Source organism: Mya arenaria, chromosome 16 (assembly GCF_026914265.1).
Source record: "Mya arenaria isolate MELC-2E11 chromosome 16, ASM2691426v1".
NCBI classification, from domain to species: domain Eukaryota; kingdom Metazoa; phylum Mollusca; class Bivalvia; order Myida; family Myidae; genus Mya; species Mya arenaria.
The window spans coordinates 19,450,888-19,472,344 of NC_069137.1; the positions used below are offsets into that span (position 1 = coordinate 19,450,888).

Genomic DNA, 21,457 nt, shown 5'->3' on the forward strand with positions numbered 1-21,457 from the left:
TGTAAATGAAATTTATATGTAGCTGCAACAACTAGGAAAAAAATAATAAAAGGAGATCTTGTAAAATAGAATCGTTCATGCAAAATTATATAGCATCCTGAGTTTGCTAGCATATTTTGATGTGGATCGTATTAAAAACACATTTTGTAACTAACTTGTTCTAAATGACTTTTCGGGTAAGTTGTTTTAAATACCAATTAAAATGTAAAACATTGCATTCGTGACAGGTTCTATAGCTTATAGCTTAATAAACTTGTTAACTGATGCTTTATCAAAATTGATAGTCTACACTGTAAAAATTGACGAGATTATGGCTTGCCTAGTGAAGTTGTAAGATACATTAACGATTACAGAGTATAGGCCGATGAAATACGTTATTTATCTAATAATGCATGCATCTTTAAAGCATTGCCTAGCATTTCTAAGTTTAATTCACATTCTTACTTATGCCGTATGCTACAATGCTATTATTGCTGAATTATATGATTTGCAGAATTACGAAAACAAACACATATTTAAAATCCGTCAAGCTTTAACAAACATACATTTATCTGTTCCATTAATTTTTCAACATGAATATTACTTTCAAAACACTCATTTTCACCAAAGATTGTCCGATCACTCATAATGGTCGTTAGTGCATGTTTGATGCCCCAGTTCTTGTGTATCGATAGTATGTTTACTGTGGTTGCAGCACAACAATGAGTGACGCTTTATGCTGGTTTTCTTTGTTGTTGATTTTTCAAATAGTGCTCTGAATTATGACGTTAGTCACAAAAAGTTAAGCGTCTGTTTTCTAAAATCAGACATTGAGTGTTTTTGTCTGAACACTGGTTACAGTATACATATTTCCAGAAATAAATTGATAAAAAGGACCTTTTATTACTATAAATACGATACATGTCCTAACTGAATTTCACTTATAAACGAATAACATAATTCCATCATTTGTCGTTAATATTGCATAATAAATCAAATATTTAAATATTTAGCCTTCAAATTGTGTAAAACATCTTTACGATGTGTAAGATATGTACTTAATATAACACAATATGATAAAAAGATGGCAAACGCAAATTTAAAATTTGAAAATAAACATTCGGAATTATTGATACGGAGTGTTTTCACCATAGAGGATGGAAAGCGTTCTTAGAAGAATGTATAAGACATATATACTATATTTGAACTTGAACCGACCAATCTTAAACTATGGCCGTCCTTATCATTATCATAACTATTGTTGTCCTTATATTTATCAGTGTCATGATCAGCAGCTGCTGTAGTAGCAATAGGAGCAGTAGCAGTTATAAAAGCATCATTATCAGCACCGTCATCACCATTATCACTACGATGATCATCATTTTAATAACGTATGCGTAATGTGTGCGTGTGTGTGGGGCGTATTATTCGTATATACGAATACACGAAAAGTCTTTCTATTTTTTTCAACATACAGGTTGTCTTTGCAACACATTAAACATGCGCAATGGCAACTTCAATCTCGGACGACATATTTGTGTGTAAATTTTCATGAGAAAATCAATAATATGTAGGAAACATACAAAATAAAACTAATAACAAATTACAAATAACAAAAACTTGAAGTATAATAGTGTCATTTATTGTACATATCATTAATCAAAAGGCAACACCGTTTGAAATTATATCAAAACTATATAAGGCTACAAGACATAACTATAAACAAAATTATTAATTGCTCGATGAAATGAAAATGAAAGTTTACATCGGATACTTTAATATGTTTAATTTGTTACGTCATTAACTCGGATTCGCACTTATCAGTAGATGCTTGTAATATTCGCTGAAAGGTATTTAGTCATTAAATATTAGTGTTTATGGAATAAATTTGCATTTCAATGTTATGCCTACATTATTGGCTGTATCAAAAAATGTATCAGATAAATTTTTAAAACAAAATACGCATTTTGTAAACCGTTTCAGACCGATTTTGCAATAACTTTGCATTCCTTCAATGAGCGTTAACGCTGCGTTTTCGATACTACAACGGTTAGCGAAAATAGTGGTATTTCAAGGAAATAAATGATATTAAAGATAAGTAGATGCTGTGTAACAGTACATTCACGCGCCAACAAACATAACTGAAACACCAAAATTGATAGGTAAGAAATGTTTTGTCGGGGGAGGGTGCAATAGCAAGAGAGTAAGAAAGGTAAGTGCTAAAGGTAAAAAGATAATTTCATAGAATTTTAAATGTATATTAACTGAATGACTGACTGACCGAACGATCGACCGACCGACCGACTGAATACTTGTTTGCTTTTTATACTTTGAGTAAAATTTCCACGATGAACGAAGCTTCAGGGAGATGCAATGACTACATAGTTATTATACAAACAAGATAAGTTATCGCATGAATAACAAATATCGAATGGTATATTCAATGCACATTAACACATGTATAAACTGTATTCGTGTGAATAAATTTATCACTCCGAACCACAATGAATGTTTACTATACTTAGATAGTATACCTTACATAAATGTGTCCCTTCTGTGTATATATAAAGTCGATCGGCCGGTATATAAATGTATTTTGATAAAAAAAATCATTTTAAATGACGTCAGCGGTCAATAACATATTTTGACCGGTCCGGACTTCGCAAAAAATGTAATATGGTCCGCTGACGTCATACAACTGGTTAGTGCGGCTTACTCTTTTTACAACGCTAAAAATGTGTAGCATTTAAACGTGATTATCTTTGTTTAATAAAAAGCAACTTAAGCGCTTAAAACATATTGAATGGTAATATAAAATCGAAGGTAAATGGACATCGGCTAACTCCTCGGTCCATAATCACTTTCGTGATGTCTAATATTTATTAAGTAGCGTATTTCAAAGCATAACATATAATGTATGAAACTGTAGCACAAACTATCGAAATTGTATTATAACAGTCAAGATCAAATCAAATTATTAATAACTACATTTTTTCGGGCTTATATCATAGTCGTCTCATGTCAATTGAAATAATACAGTGTTACATTAAATCCGTTTTAATAAATTCCAAGAATTTCATATGAAGAAAATACTTACTTTTGTTTTTCTTCTTCACTCAACCTGTAAAGATAAAACAACATCAATTGCCATATGGGATTGATCAATTGTACTATGTGTAATTGTTTCCCGGCGATAACGGTTCTTTGACTTTCTTGATGCTATGTGTTATCACATGATTAACTTGCATCCTACTCAAACAACTGGCATTCCTTTTCAAAAATCAAACGTATATGTACGGAAGAAGGTGTTCATCAACGGTTTACATAGATTATCATAAAATATGTCTACATATGACTCCATCATCACGATAAGCGTTCATCTATTGTTAATAGCGTTTGCATTTTTCAGACATGCATACAACTAAATCATGCCTTCCAAGCATTATAAAAAGCACTTAAGCTCTTTAAATATGTTGCATGGAACAAAAATATTTATATTCGGTGCATATTTTCAATATATTGTACAGGACTTACTACCTGTTAGACGACCTGACTAACTGAATGACTGAGTGAATGACTGACTGACTGACTGACTGACTGACTGACTGACTGACTGACTGACTGACTGACTGACTGACTGACTGACTGACTGACACAATCACTGACTGACTGACTGACTGACTGACTGACTGACTGACTGACTGACTGACTGACTGACTGACTGACTGACTGACTGACTGACTGACTGACTGACTGACTGACATATTTAATTATATACTCATGTTACACTTGAGGAAGTTAAATGCATCAATAAATGTATAAGAATTGTGATTGGAACATGTTATTGTTGGCCGTATAATTCTCCTATCTGGACGTACGCCAAGTGAGCATAATGTTTGCCGTTTTAGCTATTGGAGAGGTTCCATGTCAACTGAAGAGAAGCCTGTGACTATAAAATAATACGAGTATGTACGTGTCTACTGAAATGTAATGGATAATACTTTAAAGTTTGCACGCTAGTCAACACATCGGGACTTTCTAAATTATCATTGCAACAAAGTCGTTAAACCACGGCTTGAGGTGAGCTTTTTGACTAGCCTATGTCCATCGTCAATATGTAATTTCAAATACAAAAATAACACAGCAACACTCTAACTAAACATTTACTAGACATACGCTGGTATTTGTCCCTTTTAATTTCCTTTAAATTGTTTCTAACAAGTACATATTAAGGGTCACACAGTAAAAATCTTGACCTTTCAAAATTTTGGAAACTCTTCTCATCAATCGAAATGGCTATAGTAAGTTACATCATTGTGAAGTGGCCCTCTACCTAGCTTGTACACATTGTGTCTCTGTAATCAAAACAATTCACGCCGTAGGTGCCACTTCTTTAATAATCATTAGTAAAAACTATTTTTTAATATTTTTGTCAAAAGCTGCATGGCTAGAAAATTCGTTGAAAATACCATGAAGTGATCACTGCCCATTCCCTTAGGAGTATTTGTTTACGTGTATACACTTACACAAAAACAACTTTTTATATGATAAACTCACGGACTGCAATAGCTAGAGTTATTATTTATTGTATTTTATATCTTAGCAAAGTGTTAAACGAGAAAAACATGGAGTTTACGATGACAATGACAAGTAGCTTGTTTTAGCTTTATGATATTAAGAACAAAATTTCACAGGGTAATAAGCATTTGGAATGCTATTAATCAAATATTGTGTGCAACATTTTAATGATATGGGCCTAGGAGTTACACATGTAAGATAAGTAATCAGGTAAGTATAAACTAAATTCACTGACAAAAAAGACGTGCAATCTCGAATTGTCATTCTGTTTTGTATTGTGGTTTTTTTTCTCAATTATTTTCGCGACACATGTTACTCTTTCGGTAAATCTGAATGAAGTTGAAACTTGGATTGATAACGCTGTATACGTAACAATTTTGTTTCTTTATTCAGTTCCAATGAAGAAAACGCCTTTGGTTTTTAAATTTAAGTAAGCAATTTAAAGCAATACAAATATATACACTTGAAATACCACTTGTAAACAGATATGTAGGCCGTTTGTTATTTCATTGTTGTTTATTTTATAAAAAATGTCTTTCTTTTAAATTGTATCATTTTTAACGACGGAAGATAAATTTAATCAATTTGCTACTTTATAACTTATGTATTGGATATAAACTACCAAATTTAGCACGATAAGCATGTGAAAAAATATCAATTAAATATGTCTTATCTTCAAAGTAATTTTTTTTTGAAAATTACCAGAAGTATTGGCAATTTTCTTCTGTTTCGGAGCGTTTTATCTACTGTAAAAACAGTCTGAAAAATTTAAAATCAATACAAAATTACACTTAAGTTTACATTCGGATATCCACCGAAGTCAAGAACAAAGTTCAATAGTTTGAATCATTAAACAATAACACCATTTCTTGTAGTTATTGTAAAAAATGCATGTATTTATGGTCTTAGGTTAGTAGTTAATTAAAGCTGCTCTCGCACAGATTGAACGTTTTGACAACGCTTTTATTTTTTTGTCTTTGAACGGGCTAATTCATACGAAAATGCATGGAAACCAGTTATATAAGACTGCTGTAAAAATTAGATCACAGGTTTTTATATTTAAGTTCCAAGAATGATGTTTTATGCATTTAGTAACGGTTTAAGCCATTTAACATTAATTTGCGAATGGAAATATGAAACTCTGCGTTCTGATCTTTTGTCAGTAATATTTTATCATCGGTTTGCAGATATTTACGGAAAAACAGCTCTTTCCAAGACAAAAAAATAACAAAAAGTTGTAAAAACGGTATATATGTGAGAGTGTAGCTTTAAATTGGTTAAATAAATATTTCGTGGTAATTTTAGATGAAAACTGATACGTGGTGATTATATGAAGTCAAAGAATATCATATAAAGAAGCCTTGAAACTTATCTGAATCATTTAAATTGCAATCATTTAGAATAAATCTGCGATTGTAGGTCCGTTCAATATTGTCTGGTTTAATAATATTGTAAATTGCATTCATGAAGCTGCAACAACTTAAAGGGATAATTCAAGGAGCGGTAATTAAAAGACAAAATCATTTGAATTTATAAAGCATCCTGACTATTCCGCCACATGTTGAGCTTGAATTTTGTAACCACAAATGTTGTTACTAACATGTTCCCAACGGCTCTTTTGGTAAGTCTTCTTATGTGACATCAAACATTTTATTAAGTAAAACATTGCATGTGTGACAGGTTCTATTGCCGTTGCGTGTTCAAAATTGTTATTTATTGTCACTCTTCTCAAAATGACATGATTATGGTTCACTATTGAAATCCACACACTTTCACCATTACCGTGCACAGGCTGATGGTATTCATGAGCTATCTTTGTAGAATGTCTGACTCGTTGAATAATTGCCAAGCATTATGAAGTTAACGTTAAATAATTATTTTGTCAGATGTTCATTTTGATTGAATGGTGTTTTACCAACCTTTATCTGGTTAAATTATATTGCCGAATTGTATGATATGCAGTATTACAAACACCATTAACAAACATACATTTATGTTTTCCGTAAATCTTTTAAAATATATATAACTAATAAAACCTTCATTTTTTCCAAAATATGCTCTTTAACATAATCTTTTTAGGTCTGTTTTATGCCCGAGTTCCTGTGGCTGCAGCAAAACAGTAAATGAAGATATTTGAAAGTGTTTTATCACATTAAATATTAGTGTATGTGGAATTACTTTCCATTTCCATCGTATGCGTCATTTTGTTTGTGACTTAAAATTAATCAGATAAAACTTTAAAACAAAACATGTGTTTAGTCAAAGTCCGTTTAAGACCGATTTTCAATATATAATGGGCGTTTTTGATAACACAACGGTTAACACCAATATTGTTATTTCTAGGAATAAATTAAATCGAAGCTAGATTCTCCATAGCACTATATTCACGCGCCGACAAACATAAATAAAACACCAACATATGAAAAAGGTAAGAAAACCTTTGTCGGGAGGTTGGATGGTCAGTGGTAAGAGCATAAGAAAGGAAAGTGCAAAAGGTAATCAATCTATACAATTTATAATGTATTTCAACACACTTTACGACTGACAGAACGACGAACTGTGCGACTGTCCGACCGACCGACCGGCCGGCTGAATATTTGTTTTATTTTCATCTTTTAGTAAAATTTACATAGCACGATGAACGTCGATTCCGGGAGATGCATTGATTACATTAGTATCATCCAAATAGTATAACTTATGCTTGAATGACAAGCATCGGATAAAACATCGGAGCACTTTGAAATTGACGTTTTCTGAAAATTGTTCACAATTCATATATACTACTCCGTCTGAATAATAGACGCCAAAACGTCACGTCAAAACATATGACGACAGTATGACGTCAGCTGCATCACTAAGCAAATTATTGACGCAATCTAACAGTAGACATGGTTGTAACGATCAGCGGAAGTAGAGAGGTATTTCGAAGATGTCGGAAAAAACCCAACGTTAACGTCACGCACGGATCAGCGCGCTATGATCAAACACTGTGTTCGCAGCAGAATAACTCCTACACATACCTATACGTTTATAACACGGGATAAATCAAAGCCAGCATGTTTAAGGGCTTTGGTATTTCGCTGGTATGGACGTTTCAGTGACGAGCATGGAAATGTGTGCGATTAGAAGCGGAGCGGCAGACCGTCAGTCGTGAGTGAAATTGACGTAAATTCAGTGCAGGACATGTTACAAGAAGAATGGCGGAGGACAGAGAGGGAAATTGACGAATCCGTTCAGCTAAAAAGAACAGTTGTTCATAATATCATAAAAGGGTGGTACGGACAGATATTCAAGCAATGAGTTGATTTTCACCGTAAGTGTGTACGTGCAGAAGGAGCGTATTTTGAAAAACTGTAAATGACGTGACACAATGGGACAACGAAGTGCTCCGTGGCTTGTAACCTGTACTTTTTGTAATGTTTGTTGTATACGTTCACTTCGTAGTATATTGTTGAAACTTTCAGGATTTGTTTATATGAGATACGATTGACAGCTGATAAAATTTTAATCGCATCCTATGAGTGGTAAATTTTTTATGAATGCAGTCTCAAAACTTTCCGGACAACCCTCGTACAATGCATATGTAACAAAGTACCTATTTAACATAGTTTAAAACTGTATCCGTGATAAAACAGTTATCAGCCGATGAGCAATGAATGTTCACTATATTTAATTAAGGTATGCTAAAGCAAACAGAAAAATGAATGAAAACTGGATTATGAATTATCGAGATTGCATTTCAACAGTCAATTTCAAAGGAAATCCTTTATTACAACATACTTTTTTCGGTATTCTATCATAGTCGTTTCAAGTCAATTAAAATAAAGCAGTGTTACATTAATTACGTTATGATATATTCCAAGATTTTGATATTGAAGAAAAATACTTACCACCGCCATTTTGGCTCATCCAGCCTGAAATTATAAAAAAAATCTAACATCAGTTGACATGGGATTGACTAATTGGTTATATGTATGTATGTTAATTCCTGATGCTATGCGTTATCACAACTTGCATCACGATCAAACAACTGGTATGTCTTTTTAAAGGAAATAAAAGGCGTATGTACAGAATATTGTGTTCAACAACTCCTTATATAGATACATCATGAAGTGTACATATAACTCAAATATCACGTTAAGCGCTTATCTAGTTTTAAAAAAAGAAACAAAAAGACGATTGCATTGCGAATTGTATGATATGCAGTATTACAAACACCATTAACAAACATACATTTATGTTTTCCGTAAATCTTTTAAAATATATATAACTAATAAAACCTTCATTTTTTCCAAAATATGCTCTTTAACATAATCTTTTTAGGTCTGTTTTATGCCCGAGTTCCTGTGGCTGCAGCAAAACAGTAAATGAAGATATTTGAAAGTGTTTTATCACATTAAATATTAGTGTATGTGGAATTACTTTCCATTTCCATCGTATGCGTCATTTTGTTTGTGACTTAAAATTAATCAGATAAAACTTTAAAACAAAACATGTGTTTAGTCAAAGTCCGTTTAAGACCGATTTTCAATATATAATGGGCGTTTTTGATAACACAACGGTTAACACCAATATTGTTATTTCTAGGAATAAATTAAATCGAAGCTAGATTCTCCATAGCACTATATTCACGCGCCGACAAACATAAATAAAACACCAACATATGAAAAAGGTAAGAAAACCTTTGTCGGGAGGTTGGATGGTCAGTGGTAAGAGCATAAGAAAGGAAAGTGCAAAAGGTAATCAATCTATACAATTTATAATGTATTTCAACACACTTTACGACTGACAGAACGACGAACTGTGCGACTGTCCGACCGACCGACCGGCCGGCTGAATATTTGTTTTATTTTCATCTTTTAGTAAAATTTACATAGCACGATGAACGTCGATTCCGGGAGATGCATTGATTACATTAGTATCATCCAAATAGTATAACTTATGCTTGAATGACAAGCATCGGATAAAACATCGGAGCACTTTGAAATTGACGTTTTCTGAAAATTGTTCACAATTCATATATACTACTCCGTCTGAATAATAGACGCCAAAACGTCACGTCAAAACATATGACGACATTATGACGTCAGCTGCATCACTAAGCAAATTATTGACGCAATCTAACAGTAGACATGGTTGTAACGATCAGCGGAAGTAGAGAGGTATTTCGAAGATGTCGGAAAAAACCCAACGTTAACGTCACGCACGGATCAGCGCGCTATGATCAAACACTGTGTTCGCAGCAGAATAACTCCTACACATACCTATACGTTTATAACACGGGATAAATCAAAGCCAGCATGTTTAAGGGCTTTGGTATTTCGCTGGTATGGACGTTTCAGTGACGAGCATGGAAATGTGTGCGATTAGAAGCGGAGCGGCAGACCGTCAGTCGTGAGTGAAATTGACGTAAATTCAGTGCAGGACATGTTACAAGAAGAATGGCGGAGGACAGAGAGGGAAATTGACGAATCCGTTCAGCTAAAAAGAACAGTTGTTCATAATATCATAAAAGGGTGGTACGGACAGATATTCAAGCAATGAGTTGATTTTCACCGTAAGTGTGTACGTGCAGAAGGAGCGTATTTTGAAAAACTGTAAATGACGTGACACAATGGGACAACGAAGTGCTCCGTGGCTTGTAACCTGTACTTTTTGTAATGTTTGTTGTATACGTTCACTTCGTAGTATATTGTTGAAACTTTCAGGATTTGTTTATATGAGATACGATTGACAGCTGATAAAATTTTAATCGCATCCTATGAGTGGTAAATTTTTTATGAATGCAGTCTCAAAACTTTCCGGACAACCCTCGTACAATGCATATGTAACAAAGTACCTATTTAACATAGTTTAAAACTGTATCCGTGATAAAACAGTTATCAGCCGATGAGCAATGAATGTTCACTATATTTAATTAAGGTATGCTAAAGCAAACAGAAAAATGAATGAAAACTGGATTATGAATTATCGAGATTGCATTTCAACAGTCAATTTCAAAGGAAATCCTTTATTACAACATACTTTTTTCGGTATTCTATCATAGTCGTTTCAAGTCAATTAAAATAAAGCAGTGTTACATTAATTACGTTATGATATATTCCAAGATTTTGATATTGAAGAAAAATACTTACCACCGCCATTTTGGCTCATCCAGCCTGAAATTATAAAAAAAATCTAACATCAGTTGACATGGGATTGACTAATTGGTTATATGTATGTATGTTAATTCCTGATGCTATGCGTTATCACAACTTGCATCACGATCAAACAACTGGTATGTCTTTTTAAAGGAAATAAAAGGCGTATGTACAGAATATTGTGTTCAACAACTCCTTATATAGATACATCATGAAGTGTACATATAACTCAAATATCACGTTAAGCGCTTATCTAGTTTTAAAAAAAGAAACAAAAAGACGATTGCATTTTTTTGACTGACTGACCGACCGACCGACCGACCGCCCGCTCGCTCGCCCATGTGCTTGAAACAAACTGATTGTTTTCCTTCAAATTTAAGAATTGCTAAAAAAGGTTGGCTGAATGTGATTTCTTTATCAATTATACTTGTTCAATTTCGTTTAAAAGAAATGTTTTAAATTTAAAATAAAATGTTTTTAATATCTTTTTTAAGATAACATGACACCAAATGCTAATATATGATCATATTGAATACAAAGTAACAACATGTTTAGGTATATTTACTCGACGTTCTTATTTTCCTTTATTGATTGTATGAGTGGTAATTTAAGGTAGCACACCCCATATGGGCACCATTTCAAACTATTCTAAGCTTGATTATTTCTTAATGGGTATCATTCCCTGGATTTATAAACAAAATGTAGAGAAATTTACCGTCAAAACAACCAATTTTATTTAAATTTGAAGTACCCTACAACCATTGCTGGATTATGGATAAAAACGACATTATCAAACAGACAAGAAAAAACCTTTATTACATTTATTTGTCAACATTTTTATAATAGTTTGGTATCAGAGTAACAAGAAATATATTTGCTTTCAGAAATAATACATTATTGATCACATCACCAACAAATATAATCAAGCTGAACTGAAATAGCCATACGGTATTTCAATTTTAACATAATGTTATGACCACGTAAAATTTGAACATGGACATTTAAAAGCCAAATCAACAGGTTCTAGTAATATGCATGACCTGTTCTTTGCTAAAACATATATTTTATCTTTTGATAACATTATACCAAAAATAAAATTGTTTTACCGCTCATTTAAAACAACATAAAGTTTGAAATTCCCTATAACCTATCTCAGCCGTGCAAGTTATAAAAATTTCACAGAAGCTAATATGTATGTGTAGAAATGCATTCAATTACTTTTTAATGAAAATACAATATCAACTTTAGGAAAAAAGATGTAACTAATGAAAACAAAGAAGTAGAAAAAGACCAAGACAAAAAAAACATATGTGTGCTTCTGGCTGGAATCGGACCAGTACCTTGAAACCGTCAAAATATTTGTAGTCCTGTGCTTAACAACATAGGTTTAAGCATTAAAATTGAAAAGTTTCAAGTGGAGGCTTTCATAGCGGTGTGCTACATTAACCTCAGTTAATAAAAAGGCCGGCAAGATATAGGTATGAACAGTCACGCTTATGTATCGAGTATGTCAGTGTTGGACTAGATGTTTTGATTCGGTGTTGGCCGTGTTAATGTTTACTCTAGCCCCATTATAATTGATACCTGGCTGTTTTATATACCAATTCAAGTAAGTGAAAGAAAATACGCGCAGCCCTAGTTCCTGTTGGTTTTAAAATAAAAAAAAAAAACATTAGTAATATATGAAACTATGTTCATTGGTGGAAATATGAGCCAGAGATAGGAAATAACTGAACAGTGTGACATCCTAAACATATCTATACTTACATATACAATGATCACTTTTGTCTTTTTATTCAATTGGCGACCTGGTTTGATTCATGCCATTTAAAGCAAGTAACACTTGATACGTATAATGTATTTTAAATGTACACAACATCAAACATCATGTCGTCGTAAGTGAATGTTAAATTTGCGCTGAAAATTACTTATGAGCAAAAACCTTGATGAAACGTCATTGAAGTAGAATTTTAAAAGGGAAATATAAAATACTTGCTCGTTCTAAGAATGATTATCAAAATGACCGCTGACCTGCATTTATCTTGTTGATAAGTCTGTGAAAGGCTTTGTCCGTATGTAATCTAATAGTTCATACCAATAGATAAAAGTAGTAGGTACATTTAACAGAATGTTTGATGAAAAAATATTGACTACAAAACAGTCGAACGGTCTTTGTCAGATCATTCAAAGACCACATAGATATTTGTTTGGGCAACTGTAAATACAACAAGATCTTCATATAATTGATGATGTAAACAAATCATTTTTTACCCAGTCTTTTATAAAGGCATAAGTATTATGGACGCATTCACAGCTATGACCAGTGTGTGTACGAAACTTATATTGGCATAGAACCAAGTGAAGAAGTAGAGCGATGATTTGTTATTATGTTTATATGTTCTTGACAATGCTAGAATGTTTGACAATAAACGTTGTAACCCCAAATACGTTCGATTCAATAAACATATCACTGTTCAGTTTGGTTTCTCTTTCGAACGTTAATTTTGTGCACTTAAACATTCACAATTGATATTAATGTCAATCAAAGCGACCTGACATGATCATGATTTAGATCTCTGGTGAACTTGTTTCGGAGTTACTTTATATGCCTTTGTTGACTTTGTTCTATTTGTACATTTCTGTTCAAATAAGTTAATTATTTGATATTTGTTTTACCATATCGTTTAAAATCAGTCCTAAGCCGAGACATGTTGTCGAGGCTCTGAAAAGTTAATTCGAGTTAACCGAATACATCTTATTTAAATTTAAAAGAGACATTTGATAAATATAGTTTGCAATGGCTGTTGACATTTTACGGCATGCTATTTTAGAAGAGGTATGACCGATAACAAATTCAGAATAATCACTTATGGTAAGCATGCCTGACATTTGACATTTGCAAAGACTGGGTTGAGTTTAAAACACTAATATATTGCACACCTTTCAAAAATGTTAAATTATGTCTTATAATACTAAACGCAAGCTCATTATGAGCCCATTATTGTTTAATAGTTTGTAAAATAAGTTGCAACGATGGATATAACAGCGAGTTCCAGGTAGAAATATCAAATATTCTAGCCTTTGTTATTGTCTTTTAGGTTCAATGCAAACACAATTGGATGATTTAAATAGTAAGCATTTCATCCACCGCTTTATCTAGATGTATGATTTCAATGACTTACTTGACTTAGATCAAAATGTTATCAACGTTTTTTAAAAATGTATTATTTATTAAAAATGAACAAGTTATTTTTTTACTTGATACATCTGCGTTGAAATGTGTTATGTAGGTTATTTAAGCGCTAAATCAAACTGACACATTCTTTATATTATCATATATGTGCGGTTACGGATACGAGAATTTTAAATACAATGTTTGAAATTGTAAACCATATTTATACCATCAAATGAAGTTCCAAAACATCTCGATCAAGCAACAATATACATCAACTATTTACAAAAAAACCTCGATTGTTTCTCACATTGAGCTGAACAGAGAAAAACAACCCAACATTAGATAGTAGTTATGTTATGCTGTCTGTGAACTGTATATACATATGTTCAAGGGCAAGGACAATTGTTATGTCACTTAGTAATCTGTTAACACGAAATTGCTATTCGTGATTAATTTAAACAATAGTGTCAAAGTCTTACTTCATAACAATTTGACGAAGGTTATTTCACATTCCCACTGTTTTCATCGGAATCATAATTTATGATGTTCTTTTGCCATAATAATCATGTATTCTAAAATGATATCGCTGAACTGAAGGGGTTTAATGAAGAGGGACAGGATGATACTCTTAGTACAACTTAAACAAATATACTACTATGTATGACGTTCACCTAATTAATCTAAAAATCCGTTTTACATCCCTCAGGACTATTTTCGGACACCTATAATATATATTGATTATAAATTGATAGTGTGCGTTCTTTGGCTTCAGTAAGATATTTCATGAATATTTGTGATTGTTTGACTTCGTTCATGAACTTTTTCTTATAAGAATTTGACTTTTATTACAACTCACTATATGACATTTTGAATAATTTTGTACGTTTTCTGGTTTGCTCAATCCTAAAAAATTAAGTTGCTGTTACCATATTTTTTTGGAACACATGAAAAAAAAACCATTATGTGTGTACGCTATTTTTAGAAGACGAGATATTTCAACATATCTGCATATGTTAGCATGATAAACAAAGACGATTATCTGAGATGATTTAGAAGTTGTAAAACTTATACTTTTTCTTTAGTGTATTTGCGTATTACCGTTTAAGCATGACTGCGATCTTTTTTTGGTTTATCTTATCAGCATGGTTTCGTTTACGTACTACCGTACCCACATCTTTACGTTCCTTACATATTCCCATATCAGCATGGTTACGTTCATTGAGTTTATTGAGTTAATTTAAACACAAATATAAATGTTATATGAAAATCTTTAAGACACAAAGCTTTTATCCTGTGATATAAATGTTATAAACAAGAACCTAATAAAGAGTGTTGCTTATCCATGTGTTCACTCAGCTTGTGTTGTGTTCTTTAATTAACGAAAAATGATCAATTTGATTTCGTTTCATATGATTTTGCAAGTTAATAATACAGTTTTATAGAAGCCGGTTCCAATTTAATTTAAGGAAAGGGATGTTACATCACTAAAATCACGTATATTCTTCTGGACAATATTAGGATAATAATAAGTAGTTTGTAATGTCTTTTCAGGTAAATACAATAGTATAGCAAATGTTTATTTTCAGAAAAATTAATTGCTATTTAGTGAATGTCTCAATCATTTTTTTTTATTTTGATTTTTTCTTAAACTTTTATTTTATTAGTTTTGAAAACATTTAAATTACTAAACCGGAAACATGTTTAAAGGGTTTCATAGCTGCCTGTAAGTGTTAACCTATGAATTCATTCAAGTTGTAAAGACTCTCCAAAACATATACATGCAATACGTTAGGTTATATTCATACCACATACCATTTATCTGATTCATTTAAGCAAAACAAAATTAGTCTAACAACAAAGCGATACCCGTAGTGGTTCTTTAATTTCAAACTATTCTTTAAGTTAGTATATAAGGTATTTCATCAATATCAATCTCCAAAACTCATGTCGTTTAATCACTGAATATTTTATTAAAGTATTAGCACAACTCGTTTTGATTCTTTCTATTATAATATAGAATTACGTGCGTCGTTAATCTAAGCTGCTTTAATACATTTTATTTCCCAAAGTTCAGAATCTCAAAAAATAATTATTTTGAGTATAATGATCAATGGTTCGTCAGTGGCTATTTTCGATGAATACGTTAGGAATGATACATGAATACATCAAAGTCAAAACGCTTTTAATGTCTCAATTATCGAAAATGAATAATTCTAGAATAAAAGCTTAAACAGATGTCAAAAGATCGGTTTTCATATCAGTCTAGTTCAATATTATTGTAGGAAGTTGCAGCAACTAAGACAAAAAACGTTACACCCTTATTGAGATAATTTTAAACAGTATGAATTCGTTCTTATCTATCTACGATGCACAGACAGCTCAGCAACCGCTGAGACAATCCAGATTTAACATGTTTCAACATTGCTGCTGAATCACCAACGCTTTGGGAGACAAAATATGGAAATCTAAAGAAATACAATCATGATCAATGAACGCTACTATGGAATATTTTATTCAAGTATTGTTAACAACGTTGTATCATATACCATGTGTTTGAATTATGTGGCAAGAAAACAATTCTAAGGAGCAAATTAGGCGTGAACCGTTTGGCGTTTCAGGATTAAAGTCGATCTCGCTAGGTCAGCCAACATAGACTATTATCGAAGTAGAACCAGGTAGGAACATGTGCTTAGAATTACTAATTTAAGTTAAGAGTAGAAATTGGGACAAGAATAAACACCTTATTATGACTATTGTTTGAACCTTATTATCATGCACTATAATGGTCAGAGCAAACCTATTTGGTATATTTCATTAATATCATGGATCTTAATTGTCTTGCCGATGAACCACACCTTGAGAAGAAAATATATGCAATTGATTTCAAACACATAATAAGCACCAAAAAGGGTTCAATAGTAGTATAATAAAATATACAAAGTACACATGTTAGCTTGGTAAGGAAGTATTATGATATAATTAAGAAAATGGACTATATATTAGCATTAAAGTACACAGCTTGTAATGTAAATTTGGACAATACTGTCGTACATCGATTTCTTAATGTGGCTGGGTTTCAATAGTTTAAAATATTATTTTTTTCACCAAATAAGTGTTGATTTACAATAAATCATTATCTGACAGTATGTTAATTTTTACAGGATTTTAATAAATGCAAAAACCTTAAACAAAAACATGTACACATGTGCTATAGCTGCATAAAAGTTTTAACGAATGCCTTTATTCAAACTGTAATTAAAAAAAGGAAAAGAACGATTGTTTTGATATTCGTTGAAAGGTAATTTTCACGTAAACACGATGATAAGGCAAAGTCCAAAATTGGTTAATTTCTTACTGATAGGCGGATAATATCGATTTATAATTATTGTACATGACATATTAGAATATTTATGAATGTTAATTGATCTGTTTAAAGTAGTGAACAAAAGCTGGAGTACAAAATTTAGCGAAACCTTGTCTGCAACATCGTGTTGTCGGTCCTACATTTTAGCCGTTTGAAAAAAATAACGTTACAATATATTCCAAAGTTTAAGTAGCAAGCAAAACAACACTTACAATATCTCTCGCTTGTCGGACATCCTGAAAAAAGAGAACAACTCAACATTAATTACCAGGTATAATACTTGTACACAGTAAACAACTGTTTTGTGACCTTATCATGTGGGTTTTGCTGTGGTCAACGTTCAACGTGAACAAACAATCAGTATGTAGTTTTTGTTAATGAAAACGCATATGGTAGGGGACAAAAGTATGGTACAACAATTGTATGATATTGCTTTTTATTTCAAGAAATCTGACTTTTGTTATGTATGGCATACTTATTATTTGATTTTGCTTTTTAATTAAATCAATCTGATTTTCTGACAAAACGTTCGAGGCGTCGCTGATATTATAAAATTATATGTTGATCTGTAATGGTCAATATATTTTAGGTTCTTTGACCAAGAGTTACCTGATGATGACCAAACATATAATGAGCTAGATGAAGAAATTACACTACAAGAGGTAAATCATGCGATCAGAAACCTTAAAAGATACATAACTGGATTAACGGATGAGCTTATAAATGAATATATTATTGAATCTTGGGATATAATTGCAGGACATATGACAGACCAATTTAATCTCATTTTCTCATCGGGTCATTTTCCAACACCATGGATGGCAGAAATTATCGTTCCTGTCTTCAAAAGGGACGACGACGCGATGACTAATAACAACAGGGGAATAACTCTTATGAGCTGTTTAGCAAAATATATTCCTCACTAATAAATAAACGACTGACTAGTTGGTGTGAGAAATACAACAAAGTAACGGATGCACAGTTCGGTTTCCGTAAGGGTTTTTCAACAAGTCACGCCATATCTAATTATATAATTTTGTTTAAAATCCTTAATTGAGTCGGGGCTAAATAACGGACTTCGTCCCTATTACGTATGCATGGAAATGAAGAAATGTTTTGACATCGTAAACAGAAATGCTCTGTGGTTAAAGATGTCTAAAATAGGAATAGATAGTAAAATGCTTAGAACTGTGAGATCTATGTATGCTTTTGTTAGATCTAAAGTAAAACATTGCAATTAGTATTCAGATTTTATGGAAATATCGGTCGGTTTAAAGAAAGGTGATATTTGTTCTCCTCTTTTCTGATCAATCTTTGTAGAAGACCTGGAACTATATTTACAGTCAAACATTGATAGTGGAATTACAATTGAGGAAATTAGTCTTATTTCATGTTGTATGCTGACGATATGGTGATTCTAGCCGAAACAGTAGAAGACATGCAGCGCAGCTTCAACAATCTTAAGGTATATTTTACTAAGCTTTAAACAAAGATTATATGATTGTTATATGCAAAACTGGAAAGATGATATAATGAACAATTAAACGTGTATAAGGAAATTAAGTTTAGCTTTGAATACAAAATTTATCTTAATAGTAATATTGACTATTTGTTAAAATTATTTACACAAATGAGAATATCATGTCACAGTCTAAGAATTGAAACTGGGCGATATGGAAGACATCGCATTGACAGAAAACTAAGATTATGTGAACTATGTGATACTGTGGAAGATGAGTACATAGAAGATGAGTATCACTTCTTGTGCATTTGTAATAAATATAAAGTTATACGCAAGCGATATTTACATAAATATTATATTGAAGACCTAACATGATAATTTTTTTAGAGTTGATAAACACAAGAAATGAAACACTTATTCTGAAAATAGTGACTTTCATAAATTGTGCGCATAAAATACGAACTGAAAGACGTGTTGTTGTGGTTTCGTTGTTATTGTTGTGTTGTTTTTGTATCAGGTATGTTTCATGAAAATAATACTAAAAACTATGCTATCTGCTTATAAATTGAATATTTGTCTTCATTTCTACAAGTATAATATTTCCTTTGATAATATGTTTTGATGCATGTTCTCCTTAGTATTAGTATATCTGTATATATTTGATATGTTTGTAATGTATTCTAAATGTAATATATAAGTATTAGTATTAGTATATCTGTGTATATTTGATATGTTTGTAATGTATTCTAAATGTAATACTAAATGGTATATTGACTTTTGTTTATATGTATGATCATGTTGATGGATGATTAACTGTATGTTTAAATCCAAATAAATTATTCTATTATATTCTATTCTTATTTTCGGAGTATTATTAGTATTTTATTTTATTTCCTTAATAACCCCCTTTTTCAAATGAGTGTTATTTACGCCGCTACCGGTCGGACGCCCCTCACGCAAATTTATAGCCGATGACGTAGCTGTCAGTTTTCTATTTCCTGTTTGTTTAAAAACATTATCTGATATTCTTTTTATACAGTTTATTATTCGCTCTTTTGTTGTGCAAACATATTTTGAACATTAATCAATAAAGTTTTTTAAGTGCAAATATGTTTAAAAAAATAAAGGAAGAACGTTTATATTAACCAGGGCATGAATACATGACCAATTTACTACGCTGTCATTTATTGGATTTGAAACATTTAAAAGGTCGAACGTCATAGCAAAACAATTACGGATAATCATTTGATATAAAACAGTTTTTCTTAGTTTTAGAGTTTGTTTAATGAGTCATGAGTATTCAGCCATCTCACTGTCAGAGACTTGTCTGATTCGCTTGAAGCAGGTCGATTTTCAGGAAAAAATACCACGCTAGGTTGTTGACAATTTATTAGGCGTAGGTGGGGTACAAAGATCATCAGTTAATCTATTTATTGTTGTGTTATTTTTTCGGGTAGTTCGTTTTACTTATTACGCCGACTATCAGTTCAAACAATATTTGACGATGACATGACATTAAAGTTATGTTTGAGAAGGGTTTTTTGTCTGTAATATGTTTGGTATGAAAGGAACTGTTCGAACATTCGGCTGCAAGGTTCAAGAAAACGTTTAATAAACGGGAGTACCATTTCAGTTAAAAAGAACGGTAAGTTGTTTATTTCCTAATATACCTTTATTACCAATATAACCATTTTTAAATTTATTTTATTGTTTTCACAACATTTTCCTGTTCCAAGTGCAGTGTTTAGTTTTGACCAAGGAGATGTAACTATACGGGATTTTAAAAATTAGTTCTAAAAGTTGACAGTTTCGCTCCCTATTTGCAGTAAAAATATCAAATTGGTATTTTCACTGTTGTTATTTCATTGATAAAACTTCATATTACATCGAAAAGCATGTTAGAAACTGTGTTAAAAATACACATGTTTTAAGATCTGGTCGCCCTTTGTAATTGTTTGTGGTGAGAAACTGTATTTTAGACTGTATCTGTGTGAATACAGTTATCATCCCGAACAACAATGAATGTTTACTATATTGAAATAGTGTAGTTCAAAGCACACAGATAATGAATGAAAACTGAAGTATGAATTATCTAGATTGAATTTCAACAGTCAAGATTAAAGCAAATCCTTAATTACAACATCATTTTTAGGTTTTAAATCATAGTTGATTCAAGTCAACTAAATTAAAACAGTGTATTATATAAGTTATGATGTATTATACGATTCTGATATGAAGTAAACTACTTGCTTTTGCCAATATTCATCACCCTACCTGTAAGGATAAAAAATATAGCATCAGATTCATTTTGATCAATAGGTTATGTATGTACGTTCACGGGCAATAACGATTCATTGGTATGCTTGATGTGTTATCACATGATTAACTTTCATCAAGATCAAATAACTGGTATGTCTTTTTTTAAATATAAATAAAAGGCATATTTACCGCAGAATGTGTTCAACGACCATTTATGTAGTCATCATAAAATAAGTTTACATATACTTCAAATATCACGTCAAGCGCTTATCTATTTTTGTTTTTACAAAAAACGTCAGCATTTTTCAGACATGCATACAACTAAATCATGTAATTATACTGTTATATAATGGCATTTAAGCTGTTTAAGTATATTGCATGACACTGATATGTTTTGTATTCACTGCATATTGATTTTTTTTTATAAACTAGTACGTTTCAATGACGTCAGCGGTCATAATCATATTTTGGCCGGTCTGGACTTCGCAAAAAATGTAATA

General features: G+C 31.8%; 1 protein-coding gene across 8 annotated transcripts in view; it reads right to left on the minus strand.

Moving 5' to 3' along the window:
- The window catches only part of LOC128221326 (uncharacterized), a 69,181-nt gene that overhangs the window by 21,859 nt on the left and 25,865 nt on the right, over positions 1-21,457 (minus strand). For 6 of the 8 annotated variants that reach the window (XM_052929892.1, XM_052929890.1, XM_052929887.1 and 3 more), the window contains 4 exons: positions 17,449-17,472; positions 10,692-10,715; positions 8,448-8,471; positions 3,077-3,100 (listed from right to left, as the gene is read on the minus strand). In XM_052929892.1, coding sequence (XP_052785852.1) covers positions 3,077-3,100; positions 8,448-8,471; positions 10,692-10,715; positions 17,449-17,472 — 96 coding nt within the window. The remainder of the gene's footprint in view (positions 1-3,076; positions 3,101-8,447; positions 8,472-10,691; positions 10,716-17,448; positions 17,473-21,457) is intronic. The other 2 variants (XM_052929891.1, XM_052929894.1) reach the window with 2 other exon arrangements.